The sequence below is a fragment of the Mytilus trossulus genome, chromosome 11 (genome assembly GCF_036588685.1).
Source record: "Mytilus trossulus isolate FHL-02 chromosome 11, PNRI_Mtr1.1.1.hap1, whole genome shotgun sequence".
Taxonomy (NCBI): Eukaryota; Metazoa; Mollusca; class Bivalvia; order Mytilida; family Mytilidae; genus Mytilus; species Mytilus trossulus.
This window is the reverse complement of record NC_086383.1, coordinates 16,646,446-16,668,129: the sequence shown is the minus strand read 5'-3', so window position 1 is coordinate 16,668,129 and position 21,684 is coordinate 16,646,446. Positions and strand designations below refer to the sequence as shown.

General features: G+C 33.5%; 1 protein-coding gene across 2 annotated transcripts; it reads right to left on the bottom strand.

The window, feature by feature from the left end:
• Positions 1-257: 257 nt before the first annotated feature.
• LOC134690792 (N-acetylglucosamine-1-phosphodiester alpha-N-acetylglucosaminidase-like) lies at positions 258-21,684 on the bottom strand. Of its 2 annotated transcripts, none has more exons than XM_063550841.1 (8): positions 21,468-21,681; positions 16,850-17,058; positions 15,641-15,853; positions 13,545-13,638; positions 12,193-12,326; positions 4,506-4,617; positions 2,503-2,631; positions 258-815 (listed from the first exon to the last, which is right to left on the bottom strand). In XM_063550841.1, the coding sequence occupies exons 1-8, from the start codon at positions 21,560-21,562 to the stop codon at positions 611-613; spliced, it is 1,191 nt and encodes a 396-aa protein (XP_063406911.1). In that variant the 5' UTR covers positions 21,563-21,681; the 3' UTR covers positions 258-610. The 2 variants fall into 2 exon arrangements, with proteins under 2 accessions (XP_063406911.1, XP_063406912.1); XM_063550842.1 differs by lacking the exon at positions 258-815 and adding an exon at positions 3,297-3,321 and having other exon boundaries at positions 2,509-2,631; positions 21,468-21,684.

Here is a 21,684-nt window from a genome sequence, read left to right as displayed (position 1 = left end):
GAGAAGTTTAGCGCTAAAACACCAGGTTTAATCCACCGTTTTTCTACATTTGAGAATGCCTGTACCAAGTCAGGAATATGACAGTTGTTGTCCACTCGTTTTTGATGTATTTTGTCATTTTATTTTTCCATGTGATTAGGTACTTTCCGATTTGATTTGACCCTGAGTTCAGTATTTCTGTGATTTTACTTTGTACCTTCGTATGATAATGAGATAATCTTTAGACTTCACACTTTTATTAGTGAAAAGAAATCTGGTCAATGTATAAAATGTATAAATAGGGGATTTTATGTTCTTTTTAAGTTCTCATCATTAGTCTAGATGTGTATATAAAATGTACATTTGGTAAAAAAAAAAATACAAACAGATGACATAGGATAACATGGAAAATTGCTTACACTCTAAAAAAAATAAAGAATCTGTCAGAAAAAAATGTTATTGCTGTCAATTCATTTTTTACAAATATATTCCGATCTCAAAGAAAATATGCTTGCACAACAAGAGATATCAAACTGAATCACTATTCAAATAGAACCTGCAGCACTACATGAGTCTTTCCTCAACTTTTAGTCAAATTCATTTTTTATTTTTTATTTTTTTTGCTTTTTTTTCACTTATTATCGCTGTCCCGTTGTACCTCTTCTTTGATATTATTTGAATCAATAGTTCTACTTTGACAGTGTTCGGATATATTCGAAACATTTTTAAAATCACAATCGGATTTATCATTTTCTTCCGATCTTGTAGAATGATCGCTGTGAACGCACAAAATTGTAGAAACTTTTCTTTCACATGTAAATCTGGGATCATTCTCACTAGAAAGAAAAGGAACGATGTTTACTTATTCTGTTTCAACCAATTATCAACTTACTACGACGGGTGCCACATGTGGAGCAGGATCTGCTTACCCTTCCGGAGTACCTGTGATCACCCCTAGTTTTTGGTGGGGTTCGTGTTGTTTATTCTTTTGTGTTCTATGTTGTGTCATGTGTGTTATTGTTTTTCTGTTTGTCTTTTTCATTTTTAGCCATGGCGTTGTCAGTTTGAGTTAGTTTTAGATTTATTAGTTTGGCTGTCCTTTTGGTATCTTTCGTCCTTCTTTTGTATCTTTTAATACCTTAGCTTAGCATTACCTTCTACTGGTTCACAATACCCTTTTACGTGATCAGTGTTGTGCCCGATTAGAAATTAAAAGATGTACATATAAAAAAATTGATGGAAACTAATATGGCTTATTTCTCTTGACTAATAACCAAACACCGTTTTATAATTTGATTATACATTTTCAAATTACTGTCTTACTTTTAAAATATTGGGGATTAATTATTTTCTTAGGTATCAATTTTCGTTGATTTAGGAAAACTTGCATTTTCTGGGATGTTCTATTTCGTGGTTTTGACAATATTTGCATACATAGCCAATGGAGAATTTGTAACTCGTTTATCATTTATATTCGTGGTTTACCTGTAACAACTAAACCCACAAAATCCTATCCAGCGAATAATAATGAATCCATAGTAAGGTTTTTTCGCAACAAGATACAACTTTTAAGAAGAGCAGATTGATGTTTATTGAGACATAAACATGATTTGGGCAACAAAAAAAGGTTAAACTAGTACATTTGAAGCTGTCATATGTGTGAGTATTTTGTGTACGAACTTGTAGACCTCTTCATATTTTAGTTGTACTTGTCCCGAAGGTAGAAGTATACTTATTCAGAAATCGCAGATAGAATATTGTGTGTACGCATTTTTTCTTAAACATTGCAGCACATTATAACTGTGTAAGCCATAAGTACAAACAAATAGTATTATATTTTTTAATTGAAATCAAATCCTCTCAGGATTACTATGACTACTTAACTATTATTTTTGATACATAGAAGATTCACCAAGAGATCAGTATGTCAGTAAGTAAATGTAATCTTTTGTTGGCCTTTAATATCCTCCTAAACTAGAAATAACAAAAATGAGTGAAGAGTATTTGTATTGTATGAGAGAAATTCAGAGAGCATGAGAATATTACCAAATAAAACTTATATGTAACCTTAAATACTATAACTGTAAAATCAATTTGTCAGAAATATAAATTGTATACTGAATTATTTTCTATATGAAACCCCTTGATACCATTGCCAGGTGGTATTGTAAGGAACATGTATGTTAAATCCTGACTATTGAAAAACAAATAAAAGATAAAAAGAAAAAAGAAAAAAGAAATAACAAATATGCGTGAGAAATAAACATAATGAAGGCTTATAGTTACTTCATAAGGATGTTAAATTAAAAAAAATCTAGAATTTAAAATGAATATTATTAGTCAGAAAAGTATTAGTTAAGGAACATCATAATCTAAAAAATGATATGTCATGGAGCTCCTTTTTGAAATATTTAATTTTTAAAATATGGTAGGAAAAGGCTGACTCGAACTTTAACCTTTATTTGCATTGTTTTTATTTAGGTCTCAAATCAAACTAAAAGAAATCAAGAAAAAGATAATCACCATTTATCTGTTGGATGATTAACTAATGTCCCATTGATAATTAATGTTGTTGATCCTCCACCATCTAGGTTAATTGCTTGTACGAATCCATAATCAAGAAGGACGTCGGCAAATTCATAAAGAGTCATTCTGCAATCAAATAAAAATCAAAAGGTAACAAAAAAGGGCTTTCCTATAAAAATCATTCTTATATTCTTAAAGTCAAATACATTCATTTGTAAGTTGCATACAATCAGTAGAAAAGTATATGACATTCTTTAATATGAAGCAAAGTACCAGTCTGCAAAATATTTATAGTGGAAAGGTACAACATAATACTTAAATGTAATGATATCAAAACAAAAGTATTACTGCAAGGTTTGTTGCTTGTTTTGTGTTGGTGCAGTACGTTTTTTGTGAAGTATGCCCTTACATTTGTACAATTATAGGTTGTTTATCTCTACTATTAAGTGATTGTTGTTTGTTGGTGTTTGTCATAGTGTTTTGTTTTTCATATAAATAAGACCGTTGTTTTTCCTGTTTAATTGTTTTTAAAATAATAATTTTGGGGTCCTTTATAGCTTGCTGTTCGATGTGAACCAATGATACTTGTTGAATGTTTATATATCAGACCCCAATATTCTTAATTCGTTTTTGTTGGTCTATTTGCTTCCATTTTGGAAACCTATCCATAGCCCCAAAGTAAGAGTCTCATAAGCTTATCTGACACAATCTTCTAATCTATCTTTCCAGTTTGAATTCGCCCACGGTGACTGAGTGAATATCAACAAAGTATCATTATTATAAGTACTTACATGTGTACTGTTTTGTTTGTCGTGGCTGTAAAAAAATGAATGAAGTGCTTTTCCCTTGGTTTATTGTTGCTTTTTATATAACAGTCGTTATACATATTACAAAACAACACAAATACATATATATATGTATGTCTCTTACAAAATGTAGCAATGAGGTATAAGAACAACCCCGTGTGTACCTTTTTATCCCAAGGAGAAACTACATCAAAATATATGTATAAAGAATTATACTACATCTATACATTTCACTGAGACCGGAATGTTGTCGAAAAAATGATTAAAATTCAAATTACAAAATTGCCATTGTAGTGTCTGTATAATATTGCACGTGTAGATTTTGATCGCATTAGAAAATCCAGAAGAGGTCTGCGGAACTATGAAATTCATAAAGTGTGTAAGTCTCCATTTTTATTTTAGAACCTTCTTCAATTTTGTCATGCTTTATAAAAAAAATAATATAGTGTTATCTTTTTGTGGAAGCGTATCATGCATGTATTATTACTATTAAAGAAAATTTGATTATAAATCTACTAATATCTATTGCAATATAGTAAAATGCAAAAACTTAAATTCCATGAAAAAATGCGGGGGAAAAAATATAGAAAAAAATGACGAATTAGAGAGACACCTATTTATATCATTATTGAATGTACTTATCGATTGAATGTCAAATATTTTATTTCATTAAATTAGAAGGTTTGTGATATCAAGACATTATAATAATGCAAATTTCACATCCGTTTGCTGAAGTTCTGAAATCTATCTGATAAAGACGGGATGGATTCGGGTTAGTAATATGCTCTATCTATGTTAACTTACGCTTCTTAATCATGTTAATATACTTTCCATAAACGTCATTTGAACGTCACAAGGATTTTATTTCGTAAATTACCAATTTTACTTTACATCTTTTTAATTGTAAAGAGTTCTATTAGAATAAATACTACATAGTAAGCGCAAGTGATTAGTTATCAAAGGTACCAGGATTATAATTTAATACGCAAGACGCACGTTTCGTCTACATAAGACTCATCAGTGACGCTCAGATCATGACGGTTACAAAGCCAAACAAATACAAAGTTGAACAGCATTGAGGACCCAAAATTCCAAAAAGCTGTGCCCAAGACGGCTAAGGTAATTTACTCCTGGGCGTAAGAAAATCCTTAGTTTTTCGAAAATTCAACTTGATAAAAAAAATATAATAATTACCCTTTATGTTCGTTGAACCCATCAAGCTGCATTAACAGAATGCGTCCTTCTTTATCATGTCCAATAGCTGATCTGGCTGATAGTATCGTTTTGGCATACATTTCCATAATTTCTGTCAAATGTTCAGAGAATTATTTATAACAAAGATTTATGAACAGAGTTAACATCAGAAATTAAAATATAAACATGGCACAATAAAATGTCCATTTGTCTTATGATTTTGCCATGCATTTGATAAAGGACTTTACGATTTGAATTTTCCATGGAGTTAGGTATTTCGAATTCGTTATTGTATTTTTTACTACAGTAAAATTGTTTATTATGGTGAACATAACAATGTTAAATACTGCCTTTATATTTGTATATCTATAATAACTATTAACATTAATTTGATATATATTTTCCTTAGCGATAACTTTCATTAATTTTATATATATTTTCCTTAGCGATAACTTTCATTTATAAATGTCTGAACAGCTGAAATAAACCCAGGGGAACTTACTTGAAATGCATCTTACGTGTAAACAACAATGATTTTCCTTTTCTAAATAGTGATATTCAGTTTCACAGGGAGAACTCTACACATGTACACAAACTTAATAAAAGGTAATGTGGCATTTTTAAGATTTATCGTTTTCATTCATAAATATGTCTTAGGTTCCTTCTTACAGCGTGTATGTTTCCAACCCGTTTTCTGTAATGTCTAGTAGTCAAAATTTTCTGCTCTTATTTTTATTGTATATATAAAAAAGAAGATGTGGTAAGATTGCCAATGAGAGATTTACAGGCTCTTGACTTGGGCCAGGCACATACAGAATTAATGTGGCGGGGTTAAACATGTTAGCGGGATCCCAAGGCAACCCTTCCCTAATATGTTCAACTCTGTCCCAGTGATCTGAACTAAAAGGGAGAACGCTGAGTAGAAAAGAAAATAACTGAATGTGTCTGTTTAAGGTGAGGAACATACTTTGTGATGATATTATTAAGGATAACGCTATATTATTTATTGATAGAGAACATCATATTGATCTGAACCAAAAGGGAGAACGCTGAGTAGAAAAGAAAATAACTGTATGCGTCTGTTTAAAGTCAAGAATATACTCAATGATGGTATTATAAAGGCTACTGCTATATGTTATTGAAAGGGGAACATTGTCTTGATGTTACGCGAATCTTTGATAGTCTGCGTTTTAGTTTATGCATCACTTTTCGATTGGTAGTAATGCAAATATCTCGATATATAGTAAAATCAGAAATCCGTTGTTAAAGTATGTACAAGAAAGCCGAAACACCAGAGGGACATTCTTACTCAAAGGTAAAAACAATAATCTGACAAAACTATGGGTAAAAAGTACAAGACAAACAGACAAACAAAAGTACACAAAGCACAACATATAAAACTAAAGACGTAGCAACTTAAGGTTCATCATAAGGAATTGAAAAATATGGCCGTGTTTACACCTCAAAAATTACTATGAGTACAGACAAACTGGTACATCCAGGAAAGTTTTAAGGCATGGCAGGAACTAGATATATAAAAGTTATATGAAGTCTACGTTTCAGAAAATTAAAAACTTACCTGGATTTTGATGTCCATTTTTTTCCAGTCTGCAGAAGATAGCAAAATAAACAAACACCCGAGTTTCATTTGATACGGTCCACTCAGTTACACAGTTTAAACCTGTTAAATCACCTATTGTTTACAGGTGTCTATTGTCCATCCATTGTCCATTTAAATCAATACTACTCACAACATTGATTATATGTGGGGAGCTTCTCAATCGTTTTCACTACTTAGTTAATTTTTGCACCTTCTGCAGGAACGAAAAAAAATGGATAGCAAAATCTAGGAAAGTTTATAATTTTCTGAAACATAAAATGCATTTAAAATTTATATATCTAGTTCCTGCCATCCCTTAAAACTGTTGCAGGTGTATAGGTGAGTCTGTACTCAGAGTAAAATTTGGGGTGTGAATACGGCCATTTTAGCCAAAAGGTTATGATGAACCTTAAATTTTATAGCTATAAATACGTTACCATCATAAATTCTGAGTGTAACCCCAATTGCGTCATAGGTCAGATGGAAAATCCCAACTAAAAATAAACGTATTCTCACTGGTCCGGACATATACCCCTGTTTGCCCATATTCTTCCATTCAATTTCCATCTGCGACATCGGTCACACGTGCACAGCAAACAGATTCAACAGAGAAGTGTTTAGTTTTTTGAATAGCTTAATTGCTTTTCATATATATTGTGTATTTTATTGGAAATATATTCCCTTGTTTTGTTTAAATTTCTAAACAAATTATTTGTGTTTTTTTTTGACTAAAGTAAAATTTATTATGGACTTTAATTTGAATAGTCCGTATGTAAGTATTCCTGGTTCGGACTATCTCTTAGATGGGTCACTACCTTTAAGTCCCCCCCAAACTACCAGTACATTGACCGGAGTTTCGACAACGGTGTCTGGTAATGCTACCTATCCGACCCTTTCACAAGGTTCGGCCATGCATTTTGGGGGGGTACCTACGTCAACTTCGGTGACTCATACTTTATCTAGGTCTGTTAATTCAGCGGGTACTATTAGTTCTGTCCCAGGTACAGCTATGGGCTTGAACTTGCCAGGTTCTAGACCCCCATTATCCTATTGTGGGTATATGCTTCCCAACACGGGCACACAACCTTTACCCTCATGGTCTCAGCCACCTTGGCCACAGTCTTACCCTTATGGTGGGTTTATGCCAAACCAACCTGGTTTTTGGCCTTATAGGGACAATTTCTATGGTCCCCCTTCTGGGGTAGCTACTGCACCACCTTTAGCTCCTGCTCTACCCGTAGCAGTATCTTTGACTTCTGCAGTAGCTCCTACCACCGTACCTGACTCTCAAGCTTCTAGTTCTTCACATGGTACTCAGGTTTCTGATCATGCATCACCTTTGGATGGTTTACAGAAGTTACTTTTAGACTTTGGTGAGTCTTTCAAGGCAGAATTCCATACTCTATCCAGTCGTATGACTCTACTGGAAAATAGAGTTTCTTCTCATCAACCTTCTCCAGCTAAGTCTGTAGAATGTGATGAGAGGGAGGATGACGAGCTTTCTGTTTCCCCTGGGAGTCATGAAAGGGCTTTCCTCACTGATGAGGATGTTGAAAGTTCTTCTTCTCCCAAGGTATCGAAGACGGCCCCTGAGCCTTCTTCTAAGTCAGCTCAACAACCTCCCACCAAGGAGACTGAGGATCCTCCTTCCTTGAAGGATCTTAGGGATAAGGTGTATACCTTGATGAGGGATGAAGCACATATCCCTTTTCTCTCTCCTTCCAAGCCGAAGAAACCTTCTTCAACTTTTGAGGCTTCCTGTGGTATTTCTCAGGATACTGTGACTTCTCACAATTCTTTTCCTGAATCTGGCCATATGGCTTTTGCTTTACAATTTATTAATGAAGGTATCGCTAATTCTGCTAGTGAAAAGGTTTCTAATAACAATATCTCAGGATTTGGAATGTCATCCTTTACTGATCAGGTTAAGTACAAGGATTTTGATATCTTTGATTCTTCACTGGGTAGACTTGTTCCCAGTTGTGACAAATCTATGTCATCTTTATTGGGAAAAAAGCCAGTAGATGGTCTTCGTCTCACTCAACCTGTTTGGTCAAAGACTGAGAATCTCCTTCGTAGTGCTTCTCAAGTTCTTGGCACAGCCGAACATTTTCTAGCTGCAACTGGACATTTGCTTAACAGCGAAGATTCGGTTGTTCCAGCAGAAGTACGATCCTTCTTACTTCAACTGGATAAAGCTTTAGGTTCATCTCAGTTGCTTTTAATGGGTTCTATTGCTAATTGCACCCTATCTAAAAGAGCAGAGTTTCTTGAAAACATTTCTATAGCTGAGCCTTTGAAAGATTCTTTACTGAAATCTCCACTCTCTGACAAGATGTTTGGTTTACCCTTACAGCGGGTTCAAGAGGAACTCAGCAAAAACCCTCCTCCAGTCAAAGTTAGTGTACAAGTTACTAATGGCAAGAGGTCGGTTAATACTACATCTAGTTCTAATAGTACTTCTGCTTCAGGTGGTCCTCCTTCTTCTGCTAAGAAAAGGAAGAATAACTACGGCAAGCCGCAGAACAAACCCAATAACTCAGGAAAAAGCTCAGGTAAGCCTTCTGGTGGTTTTAAGGGTTCCAAGAAACCTGGGTCTAGTACCTAGGTTCTTGCCCCCTCGTACGTTATTGACAGCTTCCCCAGGGGAAAATTTACAACAAGTTCCTCAAAAATCAATACCAGTAGGGGGGAGGTTAAGTTTTTTCCTAAATCAGTGGAAGAAAATTACCTCAGACTGTTATGTGCTGTCAATAATTCGAGGGGGATTAACACTTCAGTTCAAGAACCCACCTCCTCTATCTGCAGTTCCAATAAGTTTGTCTCATACACAAGACCCAGTCAAGTGTCAACTTCTATCAGTAGAAGTGGACACTATGTTACAAAAAGCTGCAATAGAGGAGGTGTCGATCTTAACTCTGTCTCCGGGATTTTATTCCCGTCTTTTTCTGGTTCCAAAGAAGACTGGAGGAATGAGGCCAGTCATAGACCTATCTATTCTGAACAAATTTCTTATTGTTCCCCACTTCAAAATGGAAACAAACAGATCCATCAGGGCTTCAATCCTTCCGGGAATGTGGACTACTTCTCTGGATCTTTCAGACGCGTATTTCCACATTCCCATTTCCAAAACTTACAGGAAATACCTTCGCTTCGTTTGGAACAACAAAGTTTTCCAGTTCAAGGCTCTCCCTTTTGGCCTGTCTACAGCCCCTTTGGCTTTTACAAAAATCATGCAGGCTGCTATAGCTCACCTACATTCCCTGTCTATTCAGATTCATTCCTATCTGGACGATTCCCTTCTCAAGGAATTTTGCCCAATCAAATTGAGGGTTCAGACAGATTTGGTCATCAATTGTTTTCTGTCCCTAGGCTTCCTTATCTCTTGGAAAAAGTCAGAGATAATTCCTTCTCAAGACTTTGTTTTCCTGGGAGAACATTTCCTAACCAGTGTAGGCCTAGTCCTCCCACCAGAGGAGAAATTTACAAAACTATGTCAGAAAATACATTTATTCCTGACGGTTCAATCAGTCACAGCACGTCAATTCTTGCAACTTCTGGGTCTATTGAACTCTCTGGCAGATGTAATTCCATTGGGACGACTTCACATTCGTCCGCTTCAGTTTTATCTGCACAAGTTATGGATTGCAGCTTCACAAGAATGGGAAGCATTGATTCCAATCACTCAGCCTTTATTTCCACACCTTCAATGGTGGTTAGTACGGGAAAATGTAATGAGGGGCCTATGTCTGTCCCCTCAAGTTCCCAGTCTAACATTATTCACAGATGCCTCCACCCTCGGTTGGGGAGCATATCTGGAGGGGCTTACAATCTCGGGAGTCTGGAGTCCAGATCTTTTGGAAGAGCATATCAATGTATTGGAAATGAAAGCAGTTCTGTTTGCACTGAATCATTTCCAAATGTCTCTAAAGAATCAGTCTGTCATTCTGGCCACGGACAACACAACAGTTGTAGCTTATCTCAAGAATCAGGGAGGAACTCATTCACCTTCTCTTTATCAGATAGCCAGAGACATTCTCCTTCTGTGTTTTCAACTCCAGGTTCATCTAGTGGTGAGACATATTGCGGGGCACCTCAATATTCTAGCCGACACTCTATCCAGATCCCTTGCTCCAGTAAACACGGAGTGGGAACTACTTCAAGTAGTTTTCAAAGCTGTGACTCTTCATTGGGGGTCACCTCAGATAGATCTGTTTGCGACCAGTCTCAATCACAAACTTCTAACATTTGTGTCTCCGGTTCCAGATCCAAAATCTTTTGCAGTAGACGCAATGAGCCTATCTTGGAAAGGAATGTTCGGGTACGCCTTCCCTCCTTTCAGGTTTCTCTCCCCAGTACTTCAGAAAATAGCAGGGGAAAATTGCAAGATCATAGTTATTGCTCCAGCATGGCCAAAACAGTCTTGGTTTCCAGACCTTCTGCGCCTATCATGTGCTTGTCCTCTAGTTCTACCTCTGAGACCAGACCTTCTGTCTCAAATCAAGGGCAAGGTTCTTTATCAAAATCCAGAAAAACTTCATCTACACGCCTGGCTTCTCTCAGGGTTAGCCTCAGAAAGAGAGGTTTTTCTGAAGGAGCAACCAAGCATCTCACAAAGTCTGTCAGAGACTCCACTAGCATTGTCTATGATGCAAAATGGTCAATCTTCTCAGATTGGTGTAGTGAGCGGGAAATTGATCCTTTCCAAGTCACTGTACAACAATTAGCAGACTTTCTAGTTTTTCTTTTTGAATCCAAAGGATTATGTCCCTCTACTATTAAGGGATATAGATCAGCTATCTCAAGAACTATTCATATTTCTGGTGGCCCAGATTTTGGAATCAATGAACATATTTCTCTTTTGGTTCGTAGTTTTAGTCTTGAAAGACCAAGACAAAAAACTTTAGTTCCTAAGTGGGACCTTGGACTAGTTTTATCCTTTTTAAAACTTCCTCCTTTTGAACCAGCAGAAACAATAGATTTAAGGTTTCTTTCCTATAAATGCTGTTTTCTTTTAGCTTTGGCTTCTGGACGGAGAAGGAGTGAAATCCATGCCTTCTCTATTTCTGATGCTTGCCTTCGATTTAACAGGGATAAATCTTCGGTTACTCTTTTAACGGATCCTGCTTTTTTGGCAAAGAATCAGATTCCAGATAAGGGTGCAGAACCAGTTGTGATTCCTGCACTCCCTAGCGATTCTATTTCTGTACTTTTATGTCCAGTAAGAATCCTTTCTATTTATCTGGAAAGAACGTGTAGTTTACGTTCTGTTTCTAACTCAAGACTCTTTATTCCTATTAAAAAAGGAATCTCAGATCTTTCTGTTAAAACTATTTCTACTTGGATATGCAAATGCATATCTTTAGCTTATGGTTCTTCTAAGGCAGAACTTTTAAATAGTTTTAATGTTAAAGCTCATGATGTTAGGGGTATCTCTACATCCTGGGCTCTGTTTAACAGTGCATCTTTGGAAGAGGTACTGTCTGCAGGTTTCTGGAGAAATGAGAACTCTTTTATATCTCACTACCTCCAATCTATGGCTACTTTTGCCGAGAGTTTATACTCTCTTGGACCTATAGTTTCAGCACAAAGATTGAACTTTCCTCCTGTTTCTTCTGTTACAGGGGATTCAGCTTTACGTTAGATTCTGTTACTCAGAATTTATGATGGTAACGTATTTATAGCTATAAAATATTCAAATTTTAAAGTAAATTTGGATTTTATTAGATAAATACTTACCATCATAAATTATAGGTCCCACCCACCTCCCCTTCATCCCCTTTCCTTATGTTTTCTGTCTTGAGGAAATTGAATGGAAGAATATGGGCAAACAGGGGTATATGTCCGGACCAGTGAGAATACGTTTATTTTTAGTTGGGATTTTCCATCTGACCTATGACGCAATTGGGGTTACACTCAGAATTTATGATGGTAAGTATTTATCTAATAAAATCCAAATTTACTTTAAAATTTGAATATTCTATTAGAACTATGGATGGTCACAGTATGTTGACCGCTAGAAATTATTTTATTAGCTGTGTAAATGTCCCATTCTGTATTCTTCATATTTCATTTTATTTGACTCACCTGCTTGTTCTTCAGTTTGACATTCTATATTTATACTCTCTTTGAGATAACTCTGTCCGTCACGTACCAACCAAAATACACCACCAATCAACTGCTTATAATTATTGTCTGCTATTTCGGCTTTTGACAAATATCTACAATATACAATACACGCTATTGTATACACTTATACAACCAATAATGGCAGAAATAAATATCGGTAATCCTCAGGTAAAACCGCTGATACAGAATTGAACGAGTTTCTACGAGTGAATGAATTATTTGTCTTCTTAGAAAAGGTACATCCGGTGTATGCATATCTTCATTCTCCTTACATATTGAGGCTAAGTATAACAGATCTGTTGCAACAATCTTTAATGACTGCGTAATAAACCGACATGAATAAAGTTCAAGAAAAATAATGGTATATATATTATGTGTATTATATACTTAGACTAGATAACATATGATTTTTTCCGATTGAAAATACCATTAAATTAACGTATATTCTATATTTTTCAAATTAGTGCCTAGCGGGCTGATATGAAAAGTTTATCAAATGCCTTTCGGTAACGTTATCACATGGCATTTCGATGATTCTCGGTAAATTCCGGAAGTTACACATCAATGCTACGTTTTCAGTGAAAAATAAATAAAAAGAAGTGTACAAAACAATTGAATACTGAAGAGTTACTGTATATAGTGTAAAATTTAAAATAAAACCCTAAAAAAAAAAAATAAAAAAAAAAAATGCATTTTTAAAAGTTTCACTGAAACATAATTGAAAAAGTAACTTTAAAAAAAAGATGACATAATGTTCATTATGTACATTGTAAGATAATTTTTTTGTCGATAAGTCTATATTAAAATGGTTTTTTTTCTCTGTTGAGGCATATGATAGAAAGATTTCATATCTAATGTATCAAATTTTGGGTCCGGCGTCCGTGAACTTTTCACTCTTTGAACTTCTTTACGGGAACCACGTAAAATGATCAATATATGAATCTGTTATTTTTCTCTACTGTTGAAGCATATGATAAAAAGTTCATAACATGTCATTTTACATATCGCATGTATTAACAGCCCTCGGTGAATATCAACCCTCAAGCTATGCGGCTCTTATGCTGATATTGAACCTGGGGCTGATAATACATGCGATGTAAAAAATGCCAGGTAATAATCTGATAATACCAAAAAATAACATTTAGAATACAGAAACATACAAAATATAAACAAATAGTTCGACTTTCGATAGCGAATAAACAAATCTTCATAAGAATTATGCACACTAATATCCCTTGGTTTATTAATCGTTTTGAGGAAGTATATAAATATTTTTATAATGATAACGAATTTGTTTAGATAATTATTACCCAAAGTGTAAAAATCCATCATTTGTTATTCCAAAATGTACGTTCTGCACTCCTTCTGACTTCATAACCACTCTTCCATCGCTAATAATGTTGCCTATAAAATGCATCAACGTTTAAAAGATGAAGATTTAGTAGACTAACCATAATCTCAATTTAAAAAATAAAAGTGTTTTTTTTCTATTTGCAAAATCTACTTGCAACATTGTCAATGTGTGACCCGCCATGACATTTGCAGGCTTATGGAGGTAGGACGTCATTGTTAGAAAAATTATAAACATGATAAATATCGAAGTTCAATTAAATACGTATCGTGAAGAAGAGATAAACACTTTCCTTGGCTTCTTTTTTGCGGACGCCGAACTATACATCATATAAAAGTTTTGAAGAAGTTTTAGTTTATCGTTTGAAGTGAAAAATATTTGAATCTACATTTTAAATTGATACAAAAAAAAATTCTGCTCTATAGATGTCCTTTCATAAATGAAGTCTGAAATATATCCATAATAAATGCACCGTATCAAATGCATATAAGAGAACACCTACTTATAAACTGTTTCGCGTCGCATACTATGTAAAGAGACATGCATAATAAATCTAAATTAAAAAAAAAGAATTCTTAAAGCTTACTTTGACAAATTTTAAACATATTTCAACCAGTTCAAATTACATGTTCTAAAATAGAACTACAAACAAAACAAAAATGATGTGCTCTAAAGATTTTCTTTAATAAATGAAGTCTGAAACATATCCATAATAATTTCACCGTATCAAATGCATATATGATAACACCTCATAAACTGTTACGCGTCGCATGCTATGTTTAGAGACATGCATAATAAATCTTAATTAAAAAAAAAGAGATTCTTAAAGTTTACTTCGACAAATTTTAAACTAACTTCATTTCAACAAGTTTAAATCAAATGTTCTAAAATAGAGATAAGAATTATTTGTATTGTTGTAAATTTAAGTCTTTGATATTTTATTCAAATACGCTATTGAACATCACTAAGGGCCAATAAATACAATAATTTTGTGTTTTAAAAATTAGTGCCTTCAATAAATAAAAGTCGTCATAGAACAGTCTCATTTTCATACCGGTATTCGAAATGACTCGTTGCTTTTACAACAAATATGTCATAAAAACATGACTAGCTCTTCTACATAAATATACAAAAAGTAAATTTTAGACAATATACCCTCCTAAGCCTTGAAGTGGATAGTCACATATAGTTAACGGCGTTTTTCTCACAATGACTTTCTACCTCCTTAAGCCTGGATATGTCGTGGCTGGTCACATATATGTTTAATGGAACAATTCCAACTAATACAAACAATAGCATAAAATATCGCAATAACGTATTCATGTTATTGTGTTGTTGTCGACTTATCGTATACCAGCAAATCTTGTTATAGTTGCGCAACATTTTTGAGGAGAAGACTTTTTTTTTTAAATCAAGAATCATTCTTGACAATTTTCTGTCGGATTTATCCTTATGTTTCTGAAACTCTCAATAACAATTTCTCCTATTCATGAGGAATGTCGCACCTGCTTGACATCAATGATTGAACTAAAGTTATATGAATCCGATTTTTGTAAGAAATATAGGTAGCATTGCTTTGTTACAAATTGTCAGAATCAATAAAAATTTCAATTTTAAATCACTTACAAGTATTCCAAATATAATTGAAATGTTTAGCAGTATGTCCTAGTAATATTTTCCAGAACTTCAAACATAACCATCAAATAGTGACATTGTTAGTAAAGGAGTTTCTCATTAAAACTCTAATGGTTGAATAAAGGTAGACGATATTGTGTCTACATCTTTCACAACGGAGTTTTTATGATTGATTATTCATTAATTTCTAAAAATCTACCTGATTAAATTTGGGAATCAAAACAGGCTAGGTTGTGTTGTTAATCTAGTTTTCTCATTTTTAAATTCTCGTTCGTCCTTCAACCTCTATTCTTTGTACTTATGCATCCCGTGATTCCCTATTATATTCTAATTTTTTTTTCATGTCCCCCTATTCTTTATTCTGTTCGAATGTTCCTTTTTCTGTTAAGCTCATATCGACCCTTATATATATACTAATACCTAAGCAAACGTTGCCCGGTCTAGGATCAAAGAATCCAGCATTTACGGCTACAATACAAGATTTCTGTTTTGATGTTTCCGTGACAGTAGATTTTATTTGATTCTGACATCCACCAGAGTGACCTGGTTCCAAAACTGATATTGTTCTGTCAGGATTGTTCACAACTGTAAAGTGCCCGTATGTATCCCGCCTGGTCCCTTGTAAGAAATCTCCTGTAATAAACGTATCGCAAATATATTACAAGAGGGGCGAAAGATACCAGATTGGTTTTCTAACAATTGCATCCTAGTGTTACCCAAAATACATCCAAACGTATCAAATTCCTCGTTTTCTTCTTCTTTTGTTATTGTACACTACACTAACAACTGTATAAAATTAGTACAAATAGAAGTAAGAAAAATATTGAATATCGAGGGAATAGTAACGAGAAAACACTTACGAAATTTAAATTTTGATATACGTAATCAATTCAATACAAACTTTTCGTTGCAAAGAAAGTAAAACATCAGATGCACATTTTTTGTTACCTATTTTTTTCTTTCTAAAACCGATATACGATAAAACATTTTTAAAGTTTTCCAATTAAGATATGTGCTGCTAACCTTTTTTGCTCAGTATAAATAATCATGAAAAAAATGATAAGATGTAATGACATTGTCAATGCGCATGGCCAATTTAAGGGACAGGAAAACAGAACAGACTGATTACAGGTTCATGCTAATTATATTCTTCATTAGGATGTTCGATCCTTTTTTTTTTTTGAATGTTTCCTATATATTCGGAATCTTTCGGTTTTATCCATGAAATGAAGAAAAAAATCCCCCGTACCACTATTTTTCTTTAAAATTCTATTACATATGGTTTAAAAGCTATACAAATTAAATCCTTGTTATCTTTAAATACTTTTTTTAAAGAAAAAGGGTGCCTATGCTAAATGGTTAAAGTCTGGAGTTATTATTTCCCGTCAAATGTTCAATTGCTTATATTTGGAAAACAAGCACATGGACGGACCCTTAATTTTTGCTTTCTTTAGTCCTTTATTTATATACATGTAGACAATCAATTTATAAAAGTCTTTTTAATAGCTTGAGTAGTCTAACTTAGCAACAATTACAAATAATATACATGTATATACTTATTCTCTGAAACCAATTTACAAAGGCCCATAGAAGGCGACATGATAAATTATTTATAAAAAAAAACCATACCTTCCGATATGATGACTTTCTTTGTTTCTGCTATAGGGTGTATTTTGTGTTCTCCATTCAAACCATGCGCTCTCCGTTCTGCTTTTGTTAATCTACCATGCTTAGGATGCTGTGTATTTACTGTTCTACCGTGGTTTTGTCGATTTGTGTCATGATCCATTATACACTTCGTCATTATGTTCGCTATTTCTGAGACTTGCTTATACCATCTGAAATAAAAATCCAGGCACGTAAAAAGTAAAATAATAAACGTACCGAATTCCGAGGAAAGTCTAAAATCCCTAAGCAAGTGGCAAAATCAAAATCTCAAGCATATCATACGAATGAATAACAATCATATTCCTGACTTGGTACAGACGTTTTGTTACGTAGAAAATGGTGGTTTGGACCTGGTGGTATAGATAGTTGAAGCTCTCACTTGTATGACAGTTGCAGTAAATTCAAATTATTTTGTTATAATCCTCATCCCTATCAAACAAACAAATATTTTAAACAAAAAAAACATACAGACATACAATCATACAAAGCAAACTAGCGGGAAAAACCAAGAATACAACAATCATTGGTTGGTGTTTTGAATAACTTGCCTAATTTCACAGCACGAAAATTGGCTCAGGTAACGGGAAAGGTAATTTCTAGGTGTCCAGTCATGGGTAACATAACTAGTTTAATGACCCGTTATTTACACTGAGCTATTGAAAACATAGTAAAGTGGGATTTAAAGTTAATATTGGAATGTCCCGATTGTGTATTCAATGAGCTCTCATTTTGGATGAATAACATTCTAAGATTGAACAGAAAACATTTAGCAGGTTATTCTTTTCCCCACGTGGTTGTATATTCTAATGCTTGTAGTGTAGCTGCTGATGCTTACTTGATAGATATCGACTTTTATATTTTTCATCAGATGTGGACTTAACAAGAGTCCTTACAGAGTTCTACATGGAGAGAACTCTAAGCTATTTTGTTGGAAATGATGTCTTATAAAAACCGTTTAAGAAATAAATGTGTTCAATGGCATACAGATCATAATAACTGTGTCTTAATTAATCAGAAAGGAAGTACAAAAGCACATTTACAAGAGATAGCTATGAATATTTGTAAGTTGTATTCTGAATTAAATAACGTTAGATGCTGTTTTGATCCCGAGATCTGAAAATATTAAAGCTGATTATATTTCAAAAATGATTGATATAGAAGACTTGGGAACAAGATTTTTTTTTTAATTTATAGATGATATGTGGGGTCCGCATACTGTGGACATGTTTGCGAGTAATCTAAATAAAAAAATGACCCAGGTTTAGTTCTAAATTCTGGAATCCAGGTGTTAAAGCAGTTGATGCGTTCACGCAAAATTGGAATAATGAAGTTAATTGAATTGCTCCTCCAATTTCTGTTGTATGTGGAGCAATTAAACATTTGATTTTATGTAAGGCTAGAGGTACTTTTATTGTTCCAACGTGGCCTTCCTATTCATTTTGGACAATGATTTTTAAAAGAGGTTCGCCTTTGCCACCATATGTGTTACTGATGTTTTCGAATATCAACCAAATCAGAACATTTTTATTCATGGTATGAATAATAAGTCCTTGTTGTTATCTTCTGAATTCGTTTCTAGTGTTTTAGCTATAAGATTGAATGCCGAGTTCACGTAAGAATTCACGACAAGGCTGTTGAGCAAGGTCGCATAGTAAAGACAAGGCCAAGTTATTGGCAATGTCGTTTGTTGATGAAAAGGCCAAATTCAATAGGCAAGGCCTAACTGACATGGCCAGTGTGAAAAAAAATTCTTGCAAGGTCATTTAATTATATATTGTAAGCTAGTAGTATAGTAGATTATACTTCTATTTCATATGCACGTTTTTCAGATATTTTTTTCATGTGGAGTATGGAAATCCTTGTCTAAGCCAGTCGACCAAGATTTGTCATCTTTATCTAATTGCCTACCTGAGTTCTGTCTGCGTTCGAAGGCCGGGAATATCAAAAGAAGCTATCCATATGCATTTAACAATTTTTGTAAGTGGTGTAATAACTATTTATACGTTAAACTTTTACCAGCTTCAGATTTTTATGTTTCATTTTACTTAATACACCTATTAAAGAAATTGAATTCGTATTATAATGTTGAAGAAGCATATTATTCCATAAGCTGGACTCATAAACTAGCTGGCTATCCCAATCCGAGTTGTGAATATCAGTTAAAGAAGGAGTTCATAGAAAGATTGGACATGCTATTGTAAATAAAAAAGAACCAATTACACCAGATATCTTTTAATGAAACTTGTTATTAAATATGGTAAAGAATGTAACAATCTTATAGAAATTAGAATTTGTTGTATGGGTCGTATTAGCTATGCAGAGGTTTTAAGATTTTCTGAAATGGTAAACTTAAAAAGATCTGATTTAAACTTTACTGATACACATTTCTCTTTGCTCATAACGAAAATCAAAACTGATCATTATAGAGACGCACACAGGTTTTACACAGATACACAAACATGCCCTTTTAGTATGTTGGAGAAATATTTATTATTTTCCAATATTGACTCATCATCTTCAGATTATATATTTAGATCCATGTATTTATGTAAAAAAATCTAAGTCTTATAAACTGAGAGGTCTTAAACCGTTATCATATACTAGAGTAAGAGAAATTATATATTATCAGCTCTTAAATCTATCGGTTTAGATAAGTCCAAATTGGGATTACATAGCTTGAGATCAGATGGAGCTACGGCAGCTGCATCAGCTGGCATTCATGAGAGATTATTCAAGAAGAGTGATAGATGGGCTTCAGATAAAGCAAAAGATGGCTATGTAAGAAAAAATATAAAAGAAAATCTGACAGTGTCTTAAAGTTTAGGAATATAATTTTCATAAATATACTTTATATATATATGTACAAATGTATTACTCTTTGTTCAGATCTATTTGCATGTTTGGCTTTCTTTGTCTTTCGTTTGAGTTGGTGAATTAGAATATAGATATATTTATTAAAGATATTAAGTCACATGACGTTGTAACGGTCAAGTGATTGTTTACTATAAACACGTATGTGTTTTTATATCAAGCACATGGTGTGTGTTTGCGTTCAATTTGATTGGATGGCATATACCCGTATTGCCGGTTTTACGGATATATACCCTCGTGATTTTCGTGAAAAGCGTGATTAGGTATTATTTAAGGGGTTAGTTTGAGAAAATTAAGTTATTCGAAGTTTGCCTATAGTTCAAAGTAGCAGCATTCGTTATTATGTTTACCCATCCACCCCCTTTTATGAGATGGTTATCGTTAACGGTAGTACATGCATATATTACATTATATTGATAGGATTTTTTTCTCTTTTGTAGACAGTTTTTGATTGTGTTACTGTTACCGTATATAACTGTGATATTGTATGATTGGATTGGTAGTGTGCCTGAATTTAAAGTGAAGGACTTTAGTTTGAGAATCATATTGAATGTAAAGTTAATACTAAAGGCTGTTATAGCTGTAGGCACACTTATCCTATTTATGTGTTGTTTTATTTATTAAATAATTTATATTCGTTTGAGTTGGCGAATTAGAATATAAATTGAAATAAAACGGGTCTTTGATTTTTTACTTTAAAAAAAACTAATCATTCGCATTATAAAATGTTGTTTTTTTTATTGTCAAACGTACATCTATACTTTTCCCATTTAATGATAAATTTGACCTCGGGATCCCTGACTGAAGTTAGGAACCTATGAATTATTTTTAGCTTGAATTTTTAGAATTCGTAATGTCATTTGGTGAAGTCACACTGTTTATAAGGTGCCCAGTCCTTTTTGTATAGTAACGAAGTTCAAGTGAAAATATTAAAATTACCCGTGTGTATAGCAAATCCTGAATACACAGTTTGGTTGTGCGCCTGACACTGAGGCGGAACGTACAGAATATGTAACAGGGACCAGGTAATTTTGTGACAGCTACTATTGGATTCCAGCCAAAACTGGTTAATTATTGGTAATAATAATTATGTGGAAAACAAAAGGACCGGTAAGGATGTAATTGTTAGTCTACCACATTCAGTAATGAGTAAAAGCAAATATCACATTATCAGTTATAAAAGAACCTGAAATGACAAATGATTCAAAACAATTCAAACGAAAAAATAACAGCCTAATTTATGAATAAAATAATGAACAAAAACAAGTATTTAGCAAAGAAACAAACGACAACCACTGAATTACAGGTTCCTGACTTCGGACAGGCATGTTAGTGGGGCAGTGGTGAATCAGAACAATGCATTAACTTAATAAAACAATAAACAAACCAGTCTCATTATATATGAAATTTCGAATTTCGTTATATTACACAAGTATAATTATTATTTTGGATTGTATTGTCGCTTGTTATCGTTAATTTATAAATAAATGAATCTTTAATCAAAGTTAATATAGTATATGATGCATTCAAATTACAAAATATTTAAATACAAATTATCATGAAACTGGAGAAAAAAAATTAAAAAAAAATTAAATAGCATGCATTATAATAAATGAAAGCAATCCATTTGAGTATGAAAACTATCGCTAATTATTCAATATTTCTTCATCACGATTTAATCTATTTTAACTAATTATTTGAATCTTACCGTATTTTTGTTGATGAATCTAATAACATGTTTGTCTCGGACGTGCAAATAAATGCGCAGAGATAGACAAACCCATACATCCAATATAAGCCCATAATAGACAGCAACGAACTATTATTTTACCAGTTCGGTATAAACACGTCAGCACTTTTGACGAGATTTAATACTTATAAAGATAGTTTATTAATCTTTTAAAGTGTCACCATCCATGTATACG

Excerpts from the sequence above, each read along its gene's own strand:
- LOC134690792 (XM_063550841.1), bottom strand. The coding sequence starts at position 21,562 with ATGGGCTTATATTGGATGTATGGGTTTGTCTATCTCTGCGCATTTATT. Across the intron at positions 15,854-16,849 it reads GAAAGTCATCATATCGGAAG|GAGATTTCTTACAAGGGACC; the intron begins GTATGGTTTTTT and ends CGTTTATTACAG. Across the intron at positions 2,632-4,505 it reads GGGTTCAACGAACATAAAGG|AATGACTCTTTATGAATTTG; the intron begins GTAATTATTATA and ends ATTTGATTGCAG.